Raw genomic sequence first — 26,560 nt, 5'->3', positions numbered from 1 at the left:
TGGACCCCAAGATCCCTCTGGTCCTCCACACTGCCAAGAGTCTTACCATTAATACTATATTCTGCTATCATATTTGACCTACCAGAATGAACCATCTCACACTTATCTGGGTGGAACTCCATCTGCCACTTCTCAGCCCAGTTTTGCATGCTATCAATGTCCTGCTGTAACCTCTGACAGCCCTCCGCACTGTCCACAACACCCCCAACCCTTTCGTTATTAGCAAATTTACTAACCCATCCCTCCACTTCCTCATTCAGATCATTTATAAAAATCACGAAGAGAAGGGGTCCCAGAACAGATCCCCGAGGCACACACCACTGGTCACCAATCTCCATACAGAATATGACCCATCTGCAACCACTCTTTGCCTTCTCTAGGCAAGCCAATTCTGGATCCATAGAGCAAGGTCCCCTTGGATCCCATGCCTACTTACTTTCTCAATAAGCCCAGCATGGGTTACCTTATCAAATGCCTTGCTGATATCCATATACACTACATCTACTGCTCTACCTTCATCAACGTGCTTAGTCACATCTTTAAAAAATTTGATCAGGCTCGTAAGGCCTTTGACAAAACCATGCTGACTATTCCTAATCATATTATGCCTCTCCAAGTGTTCATAAATCCTGTCTCTCAGGATCTTTTCCATCAACTTACCAACCACTGAAATCAGACTCATTGGTGTATAATTTCCTGGGCTATCTCTACTCCCTTTCTTGAACAAGAGAACAACATCTGCAACCCTCCAATCCTCCAGAACCTCACCAGTCCCCTTTGATGATGCAAAAATCATTGCCAGAGGCTCAGCAATCTCCTCCCTCGCCTCCCACAGTAGCCTGGGGTATATTTTGTCCAGTCTCAGAGACTTATCCAACTTGATGCTTTCCAAAAGCTCCAGCACATCCTCTTTCTTAATGTCTATATGCTCAAGCTTTTCAATCCACTGTAAGTCATCTCTACAATTGCCAGGATCCTTTTCTGTAGTGAATACTGAAGCAAAGTATTCATCCAGCCAACACACTTTTCGTCCCTCTTCCCTCCGGGAGAAGGCTCAGGAGCTTGAAGACTCGTACGGCCAGATTTGGGAATAGCTTCTTTCCAACTATGATAAGACTGCTGAACGGATCCTGACCTGGATCTGGGCCGTACCCTCCAAATATCCAGACCTGCCTCTCGGTTATTTGCACTACCTTACTTTCCATTTTTCTATTTATGATTTATAATTTAATTTTAAAATATTTACCCATTTTTAATATTTTAAATATTTTTAATATTTAATATTTGTAATCCAGGGAGCGGGAAGCGCAGAATCAAATATCGCTGTGATGATTGTACATTCTAGTATCAATTGTTTGGCGACAATAAAGTATAAAGTATTAAGCACCTCTGCTATCTCCTCCTGTTCCATACACACTTTTCCACAATGTTTTATATACAGTAACTTCAAGAGAACATCCCAACTCCTGTACTCAGTACTCTGATTTATGATGGTCAAATGTGCCAAAAACACTCTTTATGGCAGTATCTACCTGTAACATCTCTTTTAAGGAATTGTGGATCTTTATTTCCAAATCCCTTTTTCCTACTGCCCTACTGTTCACTGTGTATGCCCTTTTCTGGCTTGTTCTCCAAGAGTGCGACACCTTATAGAGGGACTTCGAGGTAAGATAATAAATAAATAAGGAATAAATATCGAGAGTATGCAATGAAGAGTCCCTGAGAGTGAGTCCATAGGTTGTGGGAACTGTTCAGTAATGGACCAAGTGAAGTTATGTGAACTTATTCCCACTGGTTCAAGAGCCTGATGATTAAGTGGTAATAACTTTTTGAACATGGTGACATGAGTCCTTCTCCTGTACCTTTTTCCTGATGGCAACAGTGAAAAGAGAGCATGACCGGGATGGTGGGGTTCCCTGCTCAGATAGCCTCATATAGATGATGCAATGTGAAGTCTTATTCTGAAATCTAAAAGCAATTTCATTATTAAACAGAAAAAAAAAACTATCCCAAATTGTGGTGCATTCTCTAGTTAGCATCTTGAGTATTGCATACAGTTCTCATTGCTCCATTATAGGAAGGATGTCCAGTCTTTAGAAAGGGTGTGATTTACCAGGAAGCTGCCTGGATTAGAATAAGTGTGCTGTGACAAGAGGTTGTACAATTTGGGTTGTTTTTTTCTGGAACAGCAGAGACTGAGGGGAGATTTGATGGAGGTTTATAAGATTATGAGAGGCATAGATCGAGTAGACAGACAGTATCTTTTTCTTCGGGTTGAAATGTTTAATATCAGAGGCTGTGCATTGAAGGTTAAAGGGGGTAATTTTAGAGATGTGAAGGCAAGTTTTGTTTTTTTTCTTTTTTAAACCGTGTTGGGTGCCTGGGGTGGTAGTAAAGGCAGATACACAAGGGTGTTTTATGATATGTTTAGATAGGTACATGAATATGAGGAAAACAGGCATATGGCACACACATATGGGATTAGTTTAGTTGGCCATTTGATTACTAATTTATTTGGTTTAGCACAACATTGTGGGCTGAAGGACCTGTTCCTGTGTTAGGCTGTTCTACGTTGTGTTCTTTGTTCTCGAAATTTCCTCTCTAGATATATTTATCTGCCATAAATGTTCATATCAACATTACTTGACCATGGGAGCAGAGATGAAGACTGTATCAAATAAAATAGACAGGGTTTTAATATACACTAGGATGTCAAGTCTTCAACCTCTGGACACACTGATTCCTGGACTTAGCCAAACCTTGGTTATTGACCCTAGGACTCGCCAGCCTGTTTGGGTAGGGGCTCACCTGCTCTCGTGGTTCCTGCCCACATGGACTTCCAACACCAGGACTTGCTGATGTGGAGGAACTCAGACATAGGGGGTCACCAGCCCTCATCCATTAGGTTCAGCAAACTTGTCATTGACCATGGGGAAATCACTGGTCTTCATCCTCTGCACCTGCCAATTCACTGTCCATCCACAGGGATCACTGGTCTTTGACTGTGATTCCAAACACCGGCTCCTGCCCTTGATTCATCATTTACTGCCCCTGACCTCTTAACTACCCCTTATACCTGTTCCTAAATACAAATTTAACCACCAACTCCCACACCATCTCCAAAACCAACCCCATGGACCTAAACAAAAAACCTAGGTCTGAGCCACGACCTGAACAGATATTGCAGCTTGGTGCCATCTTGACTAGAAAATCTCTCAAAAATAAAGATTAATATTTACTAGACAGAAACAACTCCAGTAGACTGTTAGTATGCCTTAAAATTAGGGGTATTTCAAGTACTTCCAGGAACTTTTCCTCAAAGCACAGGAACCAGTAAAAAAAAAAGCACCAAGTAGGTATTCTTAAAGCCAACCTCCTATAAGGTCATGGGAAACCCTTGGGCTCATCAAAGACAAAAAAATAGGCTTTAAATTAGTTCGTTTCCTGCTTTCCTGGTAGTGGCGTGTTGGTTGAGAATCTTCACAAGCATAGCAAACTACGTTTCAAACACTGTAACTCAACAAACAGCACCTGCTAGAAATGCCTTATTTTTATTATCTCGTGAGGTTTCTGCCTCCACCAGCTTTTTCAGGGAGTCCCACACCACCATTATTCAATATGTAAAACAATTCACCCGGAACACCCTTCCGTTTTACACTATGCCCCACTCTGCCCGCCTTTTGATTTTAAATGATTTGAGTCTCCCCTCATCAAGGAAGCAAACACAACCCAGACTCCCTTCATAATTTGCCAGCCCTGGGAACCTCAAAAAATCTCATCTTCCTGTAATGTGTTAAGGACTTTTCAATAGCTATGTTCTAACTAGAGTTAGATACAGTTCCTGTATGATTTTCCTATCATACTGTGCCTCACCCAAAAAATTAAATGATCCTGTATGCATTCAGAATCATTATCAATTTGCTCTGTGTTCAGAGATTTATGGACATACAAGCAAACATGGAGGAACAGAATGCATGTACAATTTATCTTGTAGTTCCATGCCTTTATTTTACTTCAGAAGCATACAGCATGGAAACAGATCCTTTGACCCAAAACCATTCCAACCCAGTTACACTAATCCCATTTGATGTGGTCCATATTCTCAACAATTCCTACCGAGTTCTACCAGTCACCTACATACTAGTTACAGTTAACAAATAACCTACCAATCTGCATGTTTTTGCTATTTGGCAAGAAACTAGAGCAGCCAGGGGAAATCACACACGTTCAGCGAGAAGTGGCAAATTCCAGACCATCAGCATCCAAGGTCACAAATGAACCTGGGTCACAGGACTTGCAGGATGCCAGCCCACTTCTATTTGTCATTTCCTTTTTGTCTGCCAAACCAATTCACTGATATCTTCCTGCAGTCCAGTGATTCATGTTTTTATTACTCTGTTTTGGCATCTTCCACAGATTTCTTAATCACAGCCTTTATTTTCAAATGTCAACCATTTCTGCATGTCAGCACAAAAGTCAGAACCTAAACTAACAGAACCAATTATGAAGACCTCCACTCACTAAGGACTATTGTCAACTTTTGCTTTTCCTAATTGAGTTCATTTTAAATCCAATTATCACTTCAATGAAGATGTAGGCTCACTGGGAGAAAGCAAATAAAAAGGTGGATTTAATTTTTTTTAAAGCTGAAATCCAGTAAGCATTTCTTGTTGCCAATCTGGAGCAAGGCATTATTTAGTTCTTAAACACTTTTTTTGGTTTAATGCCACTGCTCAAATACTTCCTGTAGCAGGTTATCTAAACAGTTTAAGATCAAAAATGCATTTTTTGCTGCTGCTTTTGTTTTTGCACCTTTTTGTAATTTATAGCAATCTCTTCTATCTTTGCATTGTACTGCTGCAATAAAACAACAAATTTCACATCGTGTATGCAGTGATAATACAGTTGATTCTGATTTCAGTTCTGCGGGAAGCTTCAATCATTTGTGTCTCCTAACTCCTCTTATTTTAATAACCAGTCCAGGTCATCTTTTAATAAAAAAAATGAAAAGTGTTCAGCTGTGATTAGATGTTATTTTACTTAAGAAAATTTCTGAATGATAAGCCACTGTCAAAGTATTCACACAAGGTGATGTATTACTTCCAGCATTTTTGCAGTAAAATCTTGTCATAAAAGACTGAATATGAAATCTAACTCATAAAATGCAGCTAAATAATTGCGCAAGAGACCACGCATGAAATACTAATGTGCATTATCAAAATTGCTGAAAGTATCAATCCTTTATACAGTAGAGGGAAGGATATTTTAAAATAGGTTTCAACAGGTACATTTAATGTCAGAGAAATGTATACAATATACATCCTGAAATTCTTTTTCTTCGCAAACATCCATGAAAACAAAGGAGTGCCCCAAAGGATGAATGACAGTTAAATGTTAGAAACCCAAAGCCCCCCGCTCTCCCTGCCACGCACAAGCAGCAGCAAGGCAACGACCCCGCCCTATCAGCAAAAAAGCATCAGCGCCCTCCACCGGGCACTCAAGTGTGCAGCAAGCACTCAAGCATGCCCAAGATCAATGCCTCTAGCAATCCAGTGAAACAAGCAAAGGTTAAAATTGGGACTAGTTCTTTGAGACAGGTAATTAGAACCGAATATAAAACAGCACTTTTACAATTTAACAAATAACCTAGATCACAAATTATAAATCGTTTTTTAAATAAGAGCTTTATTTCCATAACATTTCCCTGCATTACCCAAAATGCTTCATACCCATCCAAACTTACTTTTGCATCTTGTTCCAAACTTTCTTGCATGTCAATCCTATAAGAGTTTATTTTGTTTTAGGATCAATTCACTAGTAAAAACTACCAACGTTTCAGCATTAAGAGGTAGCAATTATTTCCAACGTTTTGAAAATTTCTACATAAAGCACCCTGTGAATCATCTTGTGAGCAGTAAAAACACATCCTATTATTTAATCAATTCACCAGCAGGACAAAAGAGTGAACTCATTTTCTAATTTATTACTTACACGGAGCTGGGGAAAGGTGGGTGGGTGGGGGTAAGTCTCCGGAAATTACAAACACAACACTGCCCATCCCATGGCAGTTCATGTATGTATACATTGCCCAGGTACAGAATATATACATAAAGAAAAGGAAGACTAAATGTGATTGTTTTTGTGTACAGTTTTGATTTTCACTGAAATTCAGTACCATGTATAGCGACGTTAACATCCCATCTGCAATATATCTCACGTAGGAAGGCCGAGTATAAAATCGTGAAATTTTCTATGCAGGTAGATTGCATTACTGGTATTTTAACCATATCAGTGACAGGGACTGTACACGAAAGCCTGTACTTCAGGATTATGCTATGTATAAACAGCCTTTATCCAAGAATAGAAACATAATCCATTTTCACTACATATATTCACAAGTTTTAAACAAAATTGTTTATATTTAGAACTGTAATTTATTTCCAGACACATCAATAATGGATGTGCATCAGGAAAAAAAGTTACACGTTCAGTTCAAAAAAGTATCAATATAAAGGAAGCAAAAACTGTTAAATATTATTCTGTATTTTTCAAACATTAGCAACTTCTTAAAAATCAATACTTCTCTATACTTAATAATTTACAGTGAAAACCTTAATGTTTTTCAGCAGCATGTGAAAGTCAAGGTTAATGCATTATGTTACAGTCCAGGTTAGGCGTCTGAGTTGCATTGCTGATAGTTTTTCCGTTTCTGTTTACTGAGATTATTGAAGTAGAATGTCCTGATGAGGAAACTGAGGCAGATTCGCTATAGTGCTTGTGTCATAACGCTGACTGTGCATCACAGATGCACATATGCACAAGGACACTCACAAAGACGAACATGCAATCCAGTCAAAAAATTATGTCCTGAGGTTTCTTGCAGCAAACTGGAGTGATTTTGACGGGTTGTACCATAATTTATGTGAAAGTGAGGTCCTAGTAGTACTGTACAAATTATTCGAAGCCTGGGTCATTAGTTCCATGTAGGGCTTGCTGAAAGCTAGGGAGATGTCATTCTGGAAAAGAGAAGCATGAAGTAAATTAGGATTTGTTCCCACTGAGCAAAAGCAAAACAAACTATTCATACACACACCTATATACAAAGCAAAACAGCAGTATAAATACAAAGGATGAATCTTTTCATTAATCTTTTGGATTCTTATATCATCAGGAAATGAACACAAGTTTCTTTATAAAGGTATCTATTACAATATACAACTACTACTTCATAACACAACCAAACATATGTGCATGCATACATTTAGAGAATAGAAGAGGCAGTTGAAAGCCCACATTTTGGAGGAAGCAGCAATATCCCGGTCCACATTTAAAAATAGAGATGGTATTGCCTTATCTTGCAGGTACAGAGAATTGACTCATCTTCAGTGAAGTCATAGGCATCTTCCTATTTGTATCCTTAGCAAAATATGGCCACCACAATTGTGATAGAAACCCAGCAAAAGGATCCCAAAGGAAAATTGCTCTTGTTTCAATCCCATTTCTGAATACAATTAATACTTACTTCTATGTTCATTTTCTACAAGCAACTGTCATTAACGTGGATATTTTAATGGCTTTTCCACTTTAAGAACTCTCCCACACAGGTTTCCTGTCATTATTGGACACGACGGAATGTGGTTAAGACCCTAATAATGGTGTTAACAGCAATGGAGGCAAATCAATACAGAACTCAGCTCTCTATACTTCAACCCAATTCGTTCTCAACCGGCATTTCAAATAATGTTTGATCATTTTTATACATTTAGTGATGTACATTACAACGATAAAAAGTGTTACCTGCTTGCATATTCAACTTAAGTGGCCAAAACTGTTATAACCATTGCGCATGTGGATATTTTTGAGTATTATAGCCTACTTTCTTCAGTTAAAATCAGCAATTATTCCAAAATCTGCCTCACTCAAGCCAATGAGAAAGTACTGTGGCTAAAGGCAGCCTGTATCTTTCCTCGCTCTGCTTTTCTATTTTGCTATTACATTAGTTTGATTAACAAGTGATGAAATTTAAGAGTGCAGAGAAACTTTGAAAGATAACACTGGAATGAAAGAGTTTAACCAGGGTCAAAAGTCTTATAGCAGCCAAATCAGGTTGTGTCATTTCAATAATCTAATTACATATAATTATAGTACTCAGGAAGGAAATTAAATAAAACGGCAGTCAGATGCAATTTCTCTGGATGAGCTAAGGCAGTGTATGCACTAGCTTGCATTTCCATGGGCACCTGATAACCATTATGCTCCTCTGTAGCAACTATTTTTTCAATGTACAAACTGTCAAATGCAATTGAAAGCTGGGAGGAAAAATTTAAGAGGACATCTCCATTAGGCCAAATTACAAACATGTTAAACTTTGATGATGTTGAATGGATGTTCAACGTCGAATGTACCTCTTCCTATAGATGCTGTCTGGCCTGCTGCATTCCACCAGCATTTTGTGTGTGTTGCTTGAATGAATGCTCTTTGTCCCACCACTGAAATTTCTTAACAGCTTTAAACAGCAAAGAGATAGTCAAAGGGCTGCACTAATTTTGTAGAAGCACTAAAGTGCTTCTCCAATTTTAAACCTTGAGATTTAACTGATCTTCCAGTGACTTCATATGGTTCTCTCTCTCTCCAAAACACTCCCCTTACTATACTCTACGCAGTTTAATTAGTCTGGTCCTGTTTTTCCATATCGTCAGTACTTAATAATACTAATTTACTTTTCATACCCAAGTATTTTGAGTATAAAATCTATTTGTCTTTATCATCAAATCTTTTCATGGTCTCTTCCTTATACCTCAAGTCATCTCTTCTGGCCACACATGTTCAATCTTTAATCCTCTTGTCAACAATTTACAAGAAAGTACTATACTTAAATTTGGAAGTATACACCTACTAGATTTACCAACGACTAGGTTTTTTTTGGAGAAACTAATTTCAAAAACCTGAAGATAAAAACTTAAAATAAAAAGCTGAGTGTATGTTCAGTGTCTTCAATTATTATTGTTAGCTCCGTATTAATTTGAAAGGTGGATATATCAAATACTTCAATACATCTGTATCAATTTCTCATGTCACTTACAACACCATTTCCTCTGATCAGAGTAACTTTAAAAATGTTCCAGAAAGATGCTGCACACATTATTCTATTTTGTGACCCATTAATCAACCACTTGTAACATCCACATTTTGCACAAGCACGGAAATTCAATTGAAATGCTTGTAGCTGCTGGTATTGAATCACAAGCAAGGTCAATGGATTGTAGTGTCAGGACAATGACCAATCTAATCAATTAATGACCTCATTCTAGCAACAACATAATTTATATATATTAAAGAACAGAAATTTCTTTTATGTCATATTCATATCTGATAGCTGTATTCCAAAATGCAACATTTTTGAAAAACTAAGTAATCTTACCAACCCACAGGGCTATCCAATTATCGTCAGCACAGGAAGCTATTGGGGGAGAGCTTGTGCCGATGATAACATCCCTTATCAGAACATCTGTTCTAATCCAATTTCTTTATGAATTTCCCATGTCCTTTATTATCTTAAATCATTTATCTAATTATGACTGTAGTCTAGTTACTTTATCATCATCTGATCTGGTTTTCAACCCTCCCTGGGAAATGCTTTAGAAATAGTTACGCCCACAGGAACTCTTGTTTTATTTTTAAAAGACATAAGTCAGCTGACCAAGAGAAAACAATGCTTTCATTGCAAAACCAAATTTCAATTAATGTTTGGCCACAAAATCAAAAAAAAAAGCAAGTTTGCAAATACATGCACACACATAATTCTGATGAGAAACAAGACTCCCATATCTTCAGCAATCTCCTATTTCAAACACTTACATCCTTGATCAGCAATCAGTCTGAAGAATAAAATCTAATCCTTTGACAGAAGAATTTAAAACACATTTTCTTATTGTTCTTTCTAAATTCTCATAGAAAGATTAAGCTTTATAACGTACTACAGATTTAATGATAGATCTAGAAAACAAATACTTTACTAAAAAGGTTAGATCCAATAGCTCTAAATGCTAGATTGACCAAATTTTGAAGTTATATACAACAAATACTACAACATCATAATTTATAATGTGTAGCAAACATGAGAACTTGGCCATCCCCACAATATAAAACACTATCAGTTACTTGAATAAAAATAATATTTGAATTGTTACTCATGGTTCACAAAAGAAAAGGTTCTCCCCTTCTCTTTTATAACATTACACTTGAAAAGTAATTCAACAGTTAATGCCAATATTTCTTTTACTAATGGTTAGCTAGTTTTGTTTTGCCATTTTCATAGAGCAACTGGAATGTAACAATATCTTAAAATTCTATATACCATAAGGAGATAACATAAACACGAGGAATTCTGCAGATGCTGGAAATTCAAGCAACACACATCAAAGTTGCTGGTGAATGCAGCAGGCCAGGCAGCACCTCTAGGAAGAGGTACAGTCGACATTTCAGGCCAGACGTTCCATCAGGACGAAGGGTCTCAGCCCGAAACGTCGACTGTACCTCTTCCTAGAGGTGCTGCCTGGCCTGCTGCATTCACCAGCAACTTTGATGTGCGTTACCATAAGGAGAATTCGTTTTGTCCCACTATTAACAGTGGATTAGGTAATATCATGCCTCTTCAACAAAACTCTACAAAGTTTCAGGTTTACCCTCATGGGCAAGCATTCCAAGCAATAATGGCTTAAACCAGGGGTCCCCAACCTTTTTTGCACCGCGGACCAGTTTAATATTCACGATATTCTTGCAGACCTGCTGACCGGGGGGGGGGGCGTGTTCAAGTTCAACGGTGCGTGACAGGGAATGAGGAAACGTGCAGCTGACTCATATCTTTTCATATCGCCAAATCATATCGTTTCTTCGCAGTCCGGTAGCACATCTTGGCGGCCCGGTGGTTGAGGACCACTGGCTTAAACCAATGCAATGGTTTTTAATTGCATTGCAGTAGGTTGCAATATAACGCAAGTTATAGTATGGCTTACATAGCAAAAAGACATATACCCAAGGGTTGGTTAAAGCAACTTGGAAATATTTCAAAATGTAGAAAAGCTAAAATGGCAGTGATTGCCGCTAAACCTCTCTTTAAGGTGAGCTGTCACTATGTACAAGAGGAGTGAGCTTTATTTTTGTTATATTCTGTTTAGTCTGGGTCAAGGACACAGGATAACTCTCTTCCAATTAAAAAATGGACCAGTTAGGAAATAACATTCCTCAAGAACAGAGGCTTGTTAAATACATTACGACCATCTTCATAGGTCACATTCCATTCTCAACCTCCCTTTCTTTCCTGAGTAACACCATCTTTTCATGACTAATACAAACTCTATTGATAATATTCTTTTATTACTCTGGATGCTTCAACTATGCCCTCTTGAAAGTTTTTTTTAGTTTTAATCTAAAGTCCCTAAAAATTGTACTGATAGGCTACTGCTTTGATCAAACCAATCCAATGAATTTAAAAAGCATTAAAGTGTGACACAATGTATAGACAATAATTTTTTACTAACGCAAAAAAAAATTCAAATTATCTGCACTATTCAAATTGAACATACAAAATTATACAAAACCAAACTACATCAGACAAAATTAAAACATTAGATCATGATGAAAATATAAATTGTATTTTTAATTTGCTTTTAAATTTACTTCCTAATTCCAACAAAATAAAAATCCGTTCGCTTAAACCAGGGGTCCCCAACCTTTTTTGCACCGCGGACCGGTTTAGTATTGACAATATCCTTGCGGACCATCCGACCCAGGGGTAGGGGTGGGGGTGTTCAAGTAGGATTAAACTCACCTCAACATGTCTTTTACAGTTAGGGTTGCCAAATTTCTCACTCCCAAATAAGGGACAAAAGTAGCAGTCAAATCCCAGGACACTTGTGTTTACCCCAGGAAAGACTCCCATGATCATGAAGCCTTGCGCGGGCACCTGTGTGCACATGTGTGACATGTACATATTGCGCGTAAGTGCCGATTTCTTTCCCCCCACAAATCAGTTTTGCCATAATCTTCCCGACTATACTGTACATACATTATTTCTACTTTATATAGGCTGTGTATTTATCATATCATTCCTGCTTTTACTATATGTTAGTGTTATTTTCAGTTGTGTGTGTTATTTGGTATGATTTGGTAGGTTATTTTTTGGGTCTAGGAATGCTCAAAAACTTTCCCCATATAAATTAATGGTAATTGCTTTTTCGCTTTACGCCATTTCGGCACGAACCGTTTCATAGGAACGCTCTACCTTGGCAGGGGAAATACAAGACAAGGGCGGTCCCGTATGGGACAAACCAATTTAGCCCAATATACGGGATATCCCGGCAAATACGGGACAGTTGGCAACCCTATCTTCAAAGTTCAACAGTGCGTGACAGGGAATGAGGAAAGGTGCAGCTGACTCATATCGTTTCCTCATGGCCCAGTAGCACATGCTTTGTGGCCCAGTGGTTGGGGACCGCTGACTTAAACAAATGCAACTTGTTGAGATCTGCTTTGCCAGTGACCTACATGCGTGAAACTGCACACATGTACTGAAACACAGTGACTTGGATGTGTTAGAAATGCTGATGCAGACATAGCTTGCATCTGCCTGCCAGGTAAGCATTGAAACTGCTCAATTGATCTGTTACCAATGAACTGCTTTCTTACAAACTACCAGAGGGCATTCGCAACTAATTTTCCAGTGAAGGGGATGCACAACAGAAGATAAAATATAGAATTACCTCCAAATTAAAGATGAATAACCTTTAGGCCTCTCAAAACAACAGGGCAAAAGTTATATGTAATTCAGAAAAGCATTTCTCCAAATTATGAGAGGACTCATGGTGGACTCATACACTGTCAGATTATGAAACTCAAAATTTTCATACCAAGTTACTATAAGAGTTCAAGTTGACTTATGTTCTTGGAAACCTACAACTTGATTGGTGAAACAGAAATGGATCAAAACAGTTTATGATGGCCAAAAAAGGCAACTTTGTCATTATTTTCCATTCAAGTAAACAAAATAAATCACCCCTATTCAGAAGGGACAAATGATACAGAACACAAAATACTCTGCAGATGCTAGGGTCAAAGCAACATGCACAATACACTGGAGGAACTCAACAGGTCGCACAGTATCCGTGGAAACGAACAATCAATGTTTCGGGCCGAGACCCTTCGTCAGGACAGAGAGTCTCAGCCCGAAATGTTGACTGCTTGTTTCCACGGATGCTGCCTGACCTGCTGAGTTCCTCCAGCGTGTTGTGCATGTTACAAATGATACAGATTTAGGTACCACTTCACACAAGTTTGTCATGCTGTGGAACAGCAGTGTTTATGGCCATCGTAAACAAAAGTATAATTATGACAAAGTAACAGCACATTTACCATAAAGGTCACAGTGGTCAGATTAACTACTTATGTTGTGAATTTTGTTTTTCTTATAAATTATTTCATTTTTAATACTTTACAGAAGTCACTAATCTTGATAACACAAATCATGTAATTATTTTCGTGAATAGTTTAAAAGAATGCATTTCCAGTTGGTAGTAATCAGTACATCAAAGTCATCACACCATAGGGAGCTTTGCAGAAAGGTCAAGGATCCTTAGTCTTGGGAATTCATTATAGAGAGGTTTGCTATAGCATGATCTTTGCCTGGTTTTTAAAGGTTATATTTAGTTGCATATCTCCCTCTATTTCAAACCTACTAAATTATCTCTATGCAAAATGTATCACTTGTAAAAAGTCAAAAGCCAAGAATACACAAAAAAATACTTGGCCAAGTTTCCTGAAAACATTCTACGATTCTAGAATTTGCTAATAAGATCAAATATATCTAGAATTTTTGCGACTTTGCACTGTATTTACAACCAGAGACAAGATCTTTCACCACAAATATTTCAAAAATGTATTCACCTTCATAGGTGGTTTGTTAATTTTTTTTCAAACTGAGAAACAGCCATCTGTAACTCGATAAAAGAACAGCTCAATTTTAAATGGTTGTGTAATGCAGCTTCATTTCTCATCCAAAAATTAAGTAGCCAAGAAAAAAAAACATGCAGGTGCACTTCATTTAATATCAGCTATCACATTCTATTGATCAGATAAACAGTCTGTGCAGTAGGTCTTTTTATTACTGTCTGGCACACCAGATTTGCAACAGTGAGTGGTTATTTCCCAAAGGTACAATGAGGTTAGTGGATTAATCTGTAATGACTCCTGTGAAAAATGTGGTCCTTTCTTTTTTCCAATAGGATATCTAGACCATAAACACCAATAGCTCTCCTGAAGGACTTCATTTAATAAAAAGATACTAAATTGAATAGATGACTGGAGGTATGAAGAAAAACATTTTTCTTCTCAATCTATGACTGTAAAATTATACCCAATTATATTCCTTCTTCAGATTACCACAATCTCAAATGGCCCTGTTAGCCATATCATTTTAAGAACATGCAGAAGCAAATGTGGATTTGATACCACTTTCTCAAGTTGACAATGTAGATACTTTGATGATTTCTTTTGTGTATTTAATAGTTCAGTAATATTTCAGCAATAGAGTAAATATATTTTTCATTAGATTTTTTTGTCTGTTTAAACAATTACTTGTTATACGCAAACATGCATGAACGGTTTATGTCATCACACCACGTCATACATGTTCCTCACTTAATGTAAAAACAAAAGCAAACTAGCATACTCGGCTCCCCTGTTTTCCTTCAACTAGGTTTTCATGTTTTGGAGTTACAAAACATAACAGTAGCAAGGAGGAAGTTTTAAACAAACCTGAGACGACTACCTACCTGAAGTGCAATGAGCTGTTCAAGTAAACAAAAAAAAGCGTAATGAGAAGTGGCTGAATTAAAAAAAACAGCACAACATGTGCATCTTCGAAAAAAGAAACGGCCCAGTTAAAAAAAAGGCAGAGAACGGACAAATTCATCGGTTCAAACTGTGATAATAATAAATTTTTAAAAAGCAGAAATGGCTGGCTATATTGTTAAGATAGACATGTTCAACTGCACAAGATAATGGAAAATGTACACGGAGCAAATTGAGCTGTAATTTTGAAACAAATGAAATAGGCAATGAGAAGCAAGTGCTAGTTTTGCTGAGTGCATTGGGTTTAAGGCTGATTTATACTTGTGCATACAGGCTACGCCGTAGGCCTGATTTATACTTCTACGTAGCCCTACGTCGTAGCATGCATGCGTAGTTGTGTCTGCGTCGCTCTGCAATTCACTTCCAAAACGCTAGTTGGTGGTGGGGTTTCTATGCCACTGTGTTGAGTTTCTTCGTGAGAGACATGGACGAGGAAATGCATTTCAAATATTTTCAGATGTCGGCAGGTAGATTTGACGATTTGGCTCATTGTCTCCAACCATTTATTTCGCATCAGTGTACAGACATGGCGGAGGAAAGCAACCGGAAATGCACGAGGAAATGTGATGCTACCAACTGGACCAATCACAGTTGCTGCAGTCTGTGTTGCCGCGACGCGTGAGTTACATTTTTGGGGAGGTGCACGTCACCCTACAGCATAGGGTACGCGGTACCCACGGTATACATTTGACGCACAAATATAAATCAGCCTTTAGAGTCACAGTTTGCTTAGAAGTATTACTGCTCTACACAAACCAGCCGAAACAAGCTTGGCTATAATAGTGAAAGCGATACAAGAATATTTAAAACTGAAACCATTGTTGATTGCAGGACCAAAGTAGGTTTCATAAACAGGTTCAAAAGGAAAAGGAGTCTATTTCAGCATGTGGCTGAACTGAAGAGATTGTCTAAGCATTGCCAATTCAATAATGGGCTTAATGATGCCGGTACCATCTTTTATGCAGTGGTGTGCTGGGCCAATGGCATCAACATGGGTGATGCCAACAGGCTCAATAAGCTGATTAGAAAGGCTGGCTCTGTTATAGGAGTCAAACTGGACATACAGGAAGCTGTGGTAGAACAAAGGACCTACAGAAAATCCTGGCAAATCTGGACAATGTCTCTTACCCTCTGCATGCCACTGTGACTGAACAGAGGAGCAGTTTCATTAATAGACTAAGACAACTGCGCTACTCCAAAGAGCGCTATATGAGGTTACTCTTACCCTCCGCTATTAGACTCCATAATTAGTAAACCTATAGCTGGGGGAGTGATAACCCCCTCCTGTTAGACTGTTTGTGGTAACTTTTTTTTATTCTTTTATTTCTCTAATATTTAGATCTATAGACTTGTAATGCTACTGTGACACTAATTTCTTTGGGATCAATAAGGTCTCTAATCTGCACGCTGTTGATGATAAATGGAAGTGACACAGTACTGAGTAGCCTTGAGATTTACAATGTGAGAAATAACAAGAGATGAGTAATATGACTTACACCAGAAGTCAATGGCAAATTAAAATGGAACTGGGCACTGGCTCAGTCATTTTAATCATTCCACAAAATGAGTTTGAATGGCATTTCAAAAATACTGAAGTGAAGGCTACACTAACCAAATATTGGAGAAAAGATCATTCCTATGGGAATGACAGTCATTACAGTGAAATACAACAACCAACAAGCCACATTAGGCTTCTATCTGGTAAAATCAGGAAGGCCAGCATTGTGCGAGTGTGAATGATTGAAACTACGACTTGATTGGAGATCCATTCACCATTTGTAAGCCACATACCTGTCAATAAAGCCAACTGAAAGCAAATTAAGAAAGGTAGGAGATGATGCCTCAGTGTACAAAGATGACATTGTTATGGTTGAGTTTTCAAGGGTAAAATACTGTTAAATGAAATTGCCACACAAGTTTTACAAAGCCTGTCCAGTTCCTTATACCACCTGTGATAAAGTGGACAGTGCACTAGATCACATGGAGGCTGAAGGCATTCTTTCCAAGTTTGTGTGGAGCCCATGGGCAATGCCAGTGGTCCCAGTAGCCAAGAAGAATGGGTCTGTTAGGATCTGTAGTGATCTTAAGGTCATCAACCCAGTACTCAAAGTTAATAAATACCCTCTGCCTAGAATATAGGTTATTTTTGCAATCATTCTGGAAGAAAACACTTCAGCAAGTGGACTTAGCTGAGGCCTACCTACAGTTGGAGCTGGAAGTGAAAAGTGCTTCCCACCATAAACACTCACAAAGGGCTTTATCACTATTATAGGCTTATTTTTGGAGTAGCATCGACACCTGCACTCTGGCAGAAAGCAATGGACCAGATGCTGCAAGGCTGCCCAGGCACACTTATCTAGATGACACCATTCTTACCAATATGGATGATGAGGAACATTTCCAAATTTCAAGACAGTGTTAAAAAGATTAGGCAATCATGGGCTCAGAGCACGACACAACAGGTGAGAATTGGAGTTCATAGCTAAACAGGAAGGAGTGTTATGTATTTAATTTTTTAGCAATATTTAAATAATATTGTAAATATATTGTTTGACTAAGCATTCTTGTTTGTTTAAATAATTCAGTATGGGTTATATGTAAACCTACATGAATGGCATTTGTCATCACACCACGTGATAAGTGTGCCTCATTTAAAGTAAAAATGAAATTGGAGATACAAAACATACCACTTACTCCAAATGCAAATAAAGGAGGCACAAATAAGAATGACAGTGTAAACCTGAGCAGCAAGTTGGCGACAATAGAGTAAGGAAGAACAAACAGATCATGATTGCAATAACACTCAAACTGGAGGATGTACCAGCATAGTAACTCCCATGTAATTATGTCCAGCCACAATCATTGAGTTAGTTTCAACTTCAGCTGAGGGCGAAAATTAGAACTGTAGGGACAAAGGCTGAATTAGTACTCAAAACAGATTAGGTTGAAAATTAGCCAGAAAATGCATTTCTGCTGTAAGTGTACATCAAGGAAACTGAAGATTACATCAAACCCTTCCATGATGCAAGCATGATGCAATAACTATCTGGACAAGGTGTCTACAGGGATCTAAGCCTATGAGAATAGTTTTACAGCAGAAACAAAACGTGAAGAAGAAATTAAAAAATATACCATAATTGACTAGCTAACACAGGTACTTGTACAAAAGAGCAAACTAATCTATTCCATCTCTAAAAAATGAGATAAACAACTGCCTCAAGTGAACAGAAAGACTAATCTGTCTTCCATCTGTACCCACTAAATTCAATCCCGTAACACTAGACTTTCCCACACCTTGGACATTTGGACTTCGTTGATTAGTGCCCCTATTGGTCACATTAAATTATACAAGCTATTAATTTGCTTCTTAGTCTGCAGTTCAGAAATCTTGGACCGTAATCTTTATTACACAGCTTTGCAGTGACCAAGCAGCTCCAGTGAAAACATGCTATAAATGCCTCTCTCTTGGTATGTATAAAATATATACAGTGGATTCCAGTTAATTGGGCCACCAGTTAAGCAGCACAGCTGCTTATTTGGGACAACTCTTAAAGAATATAAACTAATCGAGAAAATAGGAGGGATTCCCTTTGATTATTTGGGACCCTATGCTACTTAATTGGGACAGGAGACTGTTGCCAATTTCTAAGGTCGGTCACGCAAATTTGTGTGGCCGTCCAGCACTCTACCGTGCATAGTGCAAACAGTTTTTAAATAGCATCAGTTGCACGCTTGTGTTCAAAAAGCGGTGATTTTTGTCACGAATGGAGAGAAATATGCAGCAACACAATTTACAATCGCTTTTCTCACTGCAGTTTCAAACATTCAGGCTTGAAGATGCCAATAACAGCCAGGAATACAAATGAGACGATTTCACTAATTCAACAAATTAGGAACTTTGAAGAATTTGAAGGTATCAACAATCTTGCATATTACAATGAAAAAGAAGATTGGGAAGATGCAATTGTCAAAAGCATTAAATGAAGACAGTCCATTACCTGCACAAGGTGCTGCTGTAATTTTGTTCATTTACAGTCACAAGAATACGCGAGTTATATACAATGAGAGTGAAACCTGCACAGCAGAGTTTTAAAAAGTGTAAAAGCCGTTGCAGTGGGACAGTTCCACTCTCTCGACCTTGGAAATCTGGGTCCAGTGGTACGAGTAGTCATCACAAACTGGGGTCTTCCTTAGTTGCAGTGGATGATCATGACTTCTTCTGTTCTTTGTCATGACCTTCACTCTCCACAAAACATTGCAGAACCACCTTCTTGGCTATTGGATCCCACTACCAGAGCTGACTTCACATGCTAGGGCAGGCATGTCCCAATTTCACCAAGGTATGAGGCTACGGTATACAGGGTGTCACTGCTGTCACATGCAAACAGCTACTTGGAGTCACTGGTGGGAGCTGAGTGTCCAAAGGTGAGCGAGATACACCAGAATGAACATATTTCCTGGACACCGATACATAACAGCGTACTCTGGATGAATTATGTCGATAACTATTAGGAACCAATATTGTTATAGTATTGTCGTAGCATTGATCGTGTTCAATTTGTTCTGTATTTTAAATACATGATTTGTCACTCAGTTATACTGCAGTTTGTTTTTTTAATACGTTCAACTATTTCCATGAAACTTCGATTAACTGGGGCAGCTGCTTAATTGGGCAAAATGTACTTGTCACGGTGTCCCAATTAACCAGAATTCACTGAATTTATATGTAATAGACCCTACTCGAATTCATTAGTTTAGCCCTCAAATAGTGGTCTTTTGAAATAACTGATTTTGCTGAACAATTTCATTTGCTGCATTACTGAAGTACGATGTATAGTTTGCACACCTGCACAAATACGATTAATACGTTTTCCTGCTATTCAAACAAACATCATTCACACCCTTCCTGCAGGCAAAGTCTTCCCTAGAGATAATTATTAAATCTTATTAAAACCACATTAACAGTATCAAATAGCTCTGTTCTCTACTTAGATCACAGTACACAATTCGGTCAGCTTAACTTTTGCCAGAAACCCAAGGGAAACAAATCTTTTCTCCAGCAAATACTAACTGCATCACAACATAGCATAAATAATCTTGGGTTCCAATAGTTGGTAAATCATAAATTAAGAACAAGGATCTAAATTGGATAGTCTTTTAAAACAGGTGACATAGAAAGCAGGGGAGGAGGAAAAGGCCAAACTATGATGCCTCCCACTGCCTCCAAAATAAACAGCTCACCAAGCTTGCGCAGCCTGTGAATTGTTAAACAAATTGCAGTATCCAGCCAGCAATATCTATGCTGCTGAGGAGCTAAATACCTTAGCAGGAGCCAGCATCTTGTGCAAGCAACATTTAAAGTTCAGCTGATTCTCTAAGGGATGGTGAATTGTGGCTTCAGAACTTGCTCATAGCAATTTTCTGACCAAGGATGCTTGGAAAATGACAAAACACGAGAGAGATTCTCTGATATAACACTGCAGATTTGAGGTGTGCACGTGCCAAAGAGAAGAATGAGAAGCTGGCTCTCCGTATAATTTTTAGCTCTCGCTCACCATGATCAAAGCCATAAGTCACGCCTAAAAAGCCTGAAGTGCAGCAATGTATTCAATGGTCTCACTTGCCTCACATGACTAATAAAAGGCCAATGAATGTATCTTTCTATGGTATATTCCATCAGATGCATCACTGACTCGAACACTGACACAGTCGTGTCAGAGATACACAGCACAGAAAAAGGCCCACCAAGTCTGTGCTATCAACCGCCCATTTATGCTTAACTCATTTTATCCTCCCCACATTCCCATGAATTCCCTCCAGGTTTTGCCACTCACTGGGGCAGTTCACACCAGCCAATTAACCATCTGACCATCGGGATATGTGAGGAAACTAACCATATCATGATATTCACTTAGCAATTATACACAAGTGAATATCATGTTTTCAAGCATCATTTCAAAAATTGACAGTGCATCCATACAAGCTGAATCACCAACATACAGTTGCAAGAAAAAGTTTGTGAATCCTTTGCAGTTACCAGGTTTTCTGCATTAATTACTCAAAATGTGATCTGATCGTCATCAAACTCACACTAATAGACAAGCAATCTGCCTAAACTAACACACAAACTCTACTTTTCATGTCTTTATTGAATATGTTGTTTAATCACTCACAGTCCAGGCTGGAAAAAGTATGTGAACCCTTGTATTTAATAACTGGCAGAACCTCATTTGGCAGCAATAACCTCCACCAAATGCTTCCTGTAGCTGCTGATCAGACTTACACAATGACAAGGAGAAATTTTAAGACCATTCCTCCATACAAACGTGTTTTAGATTCTCAATATTTCTGGGATTTCTTACATGAATTGAATTGGCTTCATTTCTTACATCCTTCACATACAGAGGAGCAAAAAATCTTTACATCGCCATCAAAATGCACAATGTGCAATTTATAGTAATTTATAAATAGTATGTACCACAGGCAGTCAATATAGCATAGAAATACAATTGTGTCAGCATGAATTAACCAGTCTGATGGAAGAAGCTGTCGCAGAGCCTGTCGATCCTGGCTTTTATGCTGCGGTACATTTCCTGGACGGTAGCAGCTGGAACAGTTTGTGGTTGCGGTGACTCAGGTCCCCAATGATCCTTTGGGCCCTTTTTACGCACCTGTCCGTAAATATGCCAAATAATGGGAAGTTCTATCTACAGATTCTTGAGAAGAGCAGACTGTCAGTAACCTGTGTGTCTGTACACGTGTGTGTGTGTATGTATGTGTGTATGTGTATATATACACACACACACATTTTTCAGCAACCCACACCTCCAATCTCATCTTGTTGATTGGAACACCCGACTCTAAATAGCTTTTCTAGAAGACACAACACCAAAGGCTCACATACTTCTTTGAACCTGGACTGCAATTGTTTAAATGTGGCACACAGTATTGACAAGAAGTAGTATAATTGTTTGCGTTAATAGCTTAGGTTGTGTTTGTCTACTATTGTGACTTGGATGAATATCAGGCCACATTTTATAATAAAGTTCAAGTAGGACTTGATTGAGGAAGACAAAGTAATGGAGTGCAGAAAGCAGAGAAAGAAAGAAGCATTTCCCCATAAAGCTAGAGGGATTTTGTAGGGATACTCATCTTTCTGTCACTGTGACTGATGCTAAAGCACCTTTACAATTATGTCAGTCTCAACTCTTGCACAGTCAAGATCACATCACTTGGTTAATAGAAAATACTTAAGCTAAACTTAGCATAACTGGTTACTATTACTATGTGAATTTTAGACAGGATAATGATGAGAAAAACAAAATGACTCTGAAAAACATTTCACTGAGAAATGTTGCACAAGGTCAGTTTGGTAGCATTCTGAATGAAAAGAGAATGTATAATTTATACATTGCTTGATAATATATGAATTTTCAATCTTGAATCAATTTCTCCAATACTTTGTTCACTATTACTGATTTCATTCGGCTCTTTATTCACTCTATGCCTCCTGCGTTCCAATGTTTCTGGGAGATTTCCTGTTTTCCATGAAGTCTGACACATAATAGTCTGTTATCTAGAATTTCTTTATTTTTATTCCCTCATCCCAGATCATTTTTCCTTATTTCCCTATATAATTTTTCACCTGTACAAGTCTGAACCGCAAAAACCTTCACTAATCATTTCCCATTTATATCCACAGAAGCTTTCAGTTTGTTTGAGTTCCTTGAGATTACTTTTGCATTCTGCATGCTTTTAATTGGTCCTCTGAAATTTTTCCACTCTTTAGGTTTACTTGCTCTTCTTGGCAGCATTGCAAGTGCTTTCCAATATTCTAACATTAACTTAATTTTGCCCATTAGTTATATCCTGGCCACTTTCCCTAATAGTTTTTATTGCCATAAGGAGATAAATAACACTAATTCTTTAAAATAAGCCATTGCCAGTTTACTGCCTCATCTTTTAATGCAGTTTCCCCAAGCTACCAAAGCCAACTTCAGCTTCATTCTTTTGCAGTTTGCTTTCCTTAAAATTGAATAAAACCAATTTCCTATAACAATATAAAAACATGAACTACATCCTACTCCATTACAACTACAAAAGCCTTGAGCCTATCATTGTTTATATTATCTAGTAAAAAACATTAAAAAGCAGCCAGTTCAAGATGTGCCTGAAACAGGAACATATCACAGCCTACCCAAGCCATCCCCTCAGAAGTATTGTTGTTAAGGCAACATTTGATTGACTTCACTGTTCAACAAATGATCCACTAAAAATGAAATGGCATCTATTTATCAAAATACAAACAAAATAAAATCATTCTTCCACACCTTTTCTTGCTTTAAAATATGATTCTGATGTTTCACAGCAGAGTTTATAATCAAGCGCACAAGTACGGCAAGGTACAATTATAAACTTGCTTGCTGTAGCATCACAGGCACAGACAACACACAATATAAATTAGACAAGACAGTGCAGAGTCAGAGACAAAACTTTAGAATAAATAAAGACACAACCAGAGACAAGTCCACTTTAATGCAATAGGTGATCCAGAGTGTTCAGTTGCGAGTTAAAGTTGGGGTTGTGCTGGTTTATTAAAGAGCTGATGGCTATAGAAAAGCAGCTGTTCCAATAGGTAGGAAGGGACTTCTGTCTGAAGGTAGCAGCAAGAAGAGACATTATGAGTGGGATACATGATGACTGATGCTACTTCAAGGCCACACCTCCAGTAGATGCTGTCAATGGTTAAGCATTAAAGATTAGCTGTACATTGAAACAGCAAAATGCAATGTTTGCATCAAATCAGATCAGTAAGGATTGTGCTGAGTACAATGCTTACAGGCTTCCAGCACCAATATAGCACACCCACAATGGTGGGGAGGGCTGTGTTGACACTTCTTGCATCCCTGCATGTTGGCATTGCTGTACCAGGCCATGACAGAAACAGATACTTTAAACAAAATATTTGAAGAAGTTTGTTAAGTATTTGGTGACATGCCAGAGCTCTAAGTTTCTAAGAAAGTAGAGGTACTGCTATATCTTCTTTGTGATTGTATCATTCGAGATATTAACACCCAGGAATTTGAAGCTGCTTAATCTCTCCACTCCTGACTCGATGAGAACCAGCAAGAAAGCCTTCAAAATCTGCATTTAAAAGCCAATCAACACACATCAAAGTTGCTGGTGAACGCAGCAGGCCAGGCAGCATCTATAGGAAGAAGCGCAGTCGACGTTTCAGGCCGAGACCCTTCGTCAGGACTAACTGAAGGAAGAGTGAGTAAGGGATTTGAAAGCTGGAGGGGGAGGGGGAGATGCAAAATGATAGGAGAAGACAGGAGGGGGGGGGATAGAGCCGAGAGCTGGACAGGTGATAGGCAGAAGGGGATACGAGAGGATCATGGGACAGGAGGTCCGGGAAGAAAGACGGGGGGGGGGTGACCCAGAGGATGGGCAAGAGGTATATTCAGAGGGACAGAGGGAGAAAAAGGAGAGTGAGAGAAAGAATGTGTGCATTAAAAAGTGTAACAGATGGGGTACGAGGGGGAGGTGGGGCCTAGCGGAAGTTAGAGAAGTCAATGTTCGTGCCATCAGGTTGGAGGCTACCCATACGGAATATAAGGTGTTGTTCCTCCAACCTGAGTGTGGCTTCATCTTTACAGTAGAGGAGGCCGTGGATAGACATGTCAGAATGGGAATGGGATGTGGAATTAAAATGTGTGGCCACTGGGAGATCCTGCTTTCTCTGGCGGACAGAGCGTAGATGTTCAGCAAAGCGGTCTCCCAGTCTGCGTCGGGTCTCACCAATATATAAAAGGCCACATCGGGAGCACCGGACGCAGTATATCACCCCAGTCGACTCACAGGTGAAGTGATGCCTCACCTGGAAGGACTGTTTGGGGCCCTGAATGGTGGTAAGGGAGGAAGTGTAAGGGCATGTGTAGCACTTGTTCCGCTTACACGGATAAGTGCCAGGAGGGAGATCAGTGGGGAGGGATGGGGGGGACGAATGGACAAGGGAGTTGTGTAGGGAGCGATCCCTGCGGAATGCAGACAGAGGGGGGGAGGGAAAGATATGCTTAGTGGTGGGATCCCGTTGGAGGTGGCGGAAGTTACGGAGAATAATATGTTGGACCCGGAGGCTGGTGGGGTGGTAGGTGAGGACCAGGGGAACCCTATTCTTAGTGGGGTGGTGGGAGGATGGAGTGAGAGCAGATGTACGTGAAATGGGGGAGATGCGTTTAAGAGCAGAGTTGATAGCGGAGGAAGGGAAGCCCCTTTCTTTAAAAAATGAAGACATCTCCCTCGTCCTAGAATGAAAAGCCTCATCCTGAGAGCAGATGTGGCGGAGACGGAGGAATTGCGAGAAGGGGATGGCGTTTTTGCAAGAGACAGGGTGAGAAGAGGAATAGTCCAGATAGTTGTGAGAGTCAGTAGGCTTATAGTAGACATCAGTGGATAAGCTGTCTCCAGAGACAGAGACAGAAAGATCTAGAAAGGGGAGGGAGGTGTCAGAAATGGACCAGGTAAACTTGAGGGCAGGGTGAAAGTTGGAGGCAAAGTTAATAAAGTCAACGAGTTCTGCATGCGTGCAGGAAGCAGCGCCAATGCAGTCGTCGATGTAGCGAAGGAAAAGTGGGGGACAGATACCAGAATAGGCACGGAACATAGATTGTTCCACAAACCCAACAAAAAGGCAGGCATAGCTAGGACCCATACGGGTGCCCATAGCTACACCTTTAGTTTGGAGGAAATGGGAGGAGCAAAAGGAGAAATTATTAAGAGTAAGGACTAATTCTGCTAGACGGAGCAGAGTGGTGGTAGAGGGGAACTGATTAGGTCTGGAATCCAAAAAGAAGCGTAGAGCTTTGAGACCTTCCTGATGGGGGATGGAAGTATATAGGGACTGGACATCCAAGGTGAAAATAAAGCGGTGGGGGCCAGGGAACTTAAAATCATCGAAAAGTTTAAGAGCGTGAGAAGTGTCACGAACATAGGTCGGAAGGGATTGAACAAGGGGTGATAAAACAGTGTCGAGGTATGCAGAAACGAGTTCGGTGGGGCAGGAGCAAGCTGAGACAATAGGTCGGCCAGGACAGGCAGGTTTGTGGATCTTGGGTAGGAGGTAGAAACGGGAAGTGCGGGGTGTGGGAACTATAAGGTTGGTAGCAGTGGATGGGAGATCCCCTGAGCGGATAAAGTCGTTGATAGTGTGGGAGACAATGGCCTGGTGCTCCTTAGTGGGGTCACGATCGAGGGGTAAATAAGAGGAGGTATCCGCGAGTTCTCGCTGTGCCTCGGCAAGGTAGAGGTCAGTACGCCAGACTACAACAGCACCCCCCTTATCAGCGGGTTTAATAATAATGTTAGGATTAGTGCGGAGGGAGTGGAGAGCAGAGCGTTCCGAAGGAGTGAGGTTGGAATGGGGACAAGGTGCGGTGAAGTCGAGACGGTTGATGTCCCGTCGGCAGTTGGCAATAAAGAGATCCAGAGCAGGCAGAAGACCAGAACGGGGTGTCCATGAAGAAGAGGAGGGATGAAGACGGGAGAAGGGGTCATTGGTGGGGGTGGAAGAGTCCTTGCCGAAGAAGTAGGCTCGGAGACGGAGACGGCGGAAGAAAAGTTCCGCATCGTGGCGAACACGGAACTCGCTGAG

At 39.5% G+C, this 26,560-nt stretch overlaps 1 protein-coding gene across 1 annotated transcript in view; it reads right to left on the bottom strand.

Annotated features, from left to right (window-relative positions):
* Positions 1 to 5,453: 5,453 nt before the first annotated feature.
* The window catches only part of irs1 (insulin receptor substrate 1), a 56,739-nt gene continuing 35,632 nt past the window's right edge, over positions 5,454 to 26,560 (bottom strand). Inside the window, exon 2 of the mRNA XM_063045498.1 lies at positions 5,454 to 7,016. Within this exon, the coding sequence (XP_062901568.1) occupies positions 7,012 to 7,016 (5 nt within the window). The 3' untranslated portion in view covers positions 5,454 to 7,011. The remainder of the gene's footprint in view (positions 7,017 to 26,560) is intronic.

The sequence above is a fragment of the Mobula hypostoma genome, chromosome 4 (genome assembly GCF_963921235.1).
Source record: "Mobula hypostoma chromosome 4, sMobHyp1.1, whole genome shotgun sequence".
Lineage (NCBI taxonomy): Eukaryota > Metazoa > Chordata > Chondrichthyes > Myliobatiformes > Myliobatidae > Mobula > Mobula hypostoma.
This window is presented reverse-complemented; position numbering and strand designations above follow the sequence as displayed.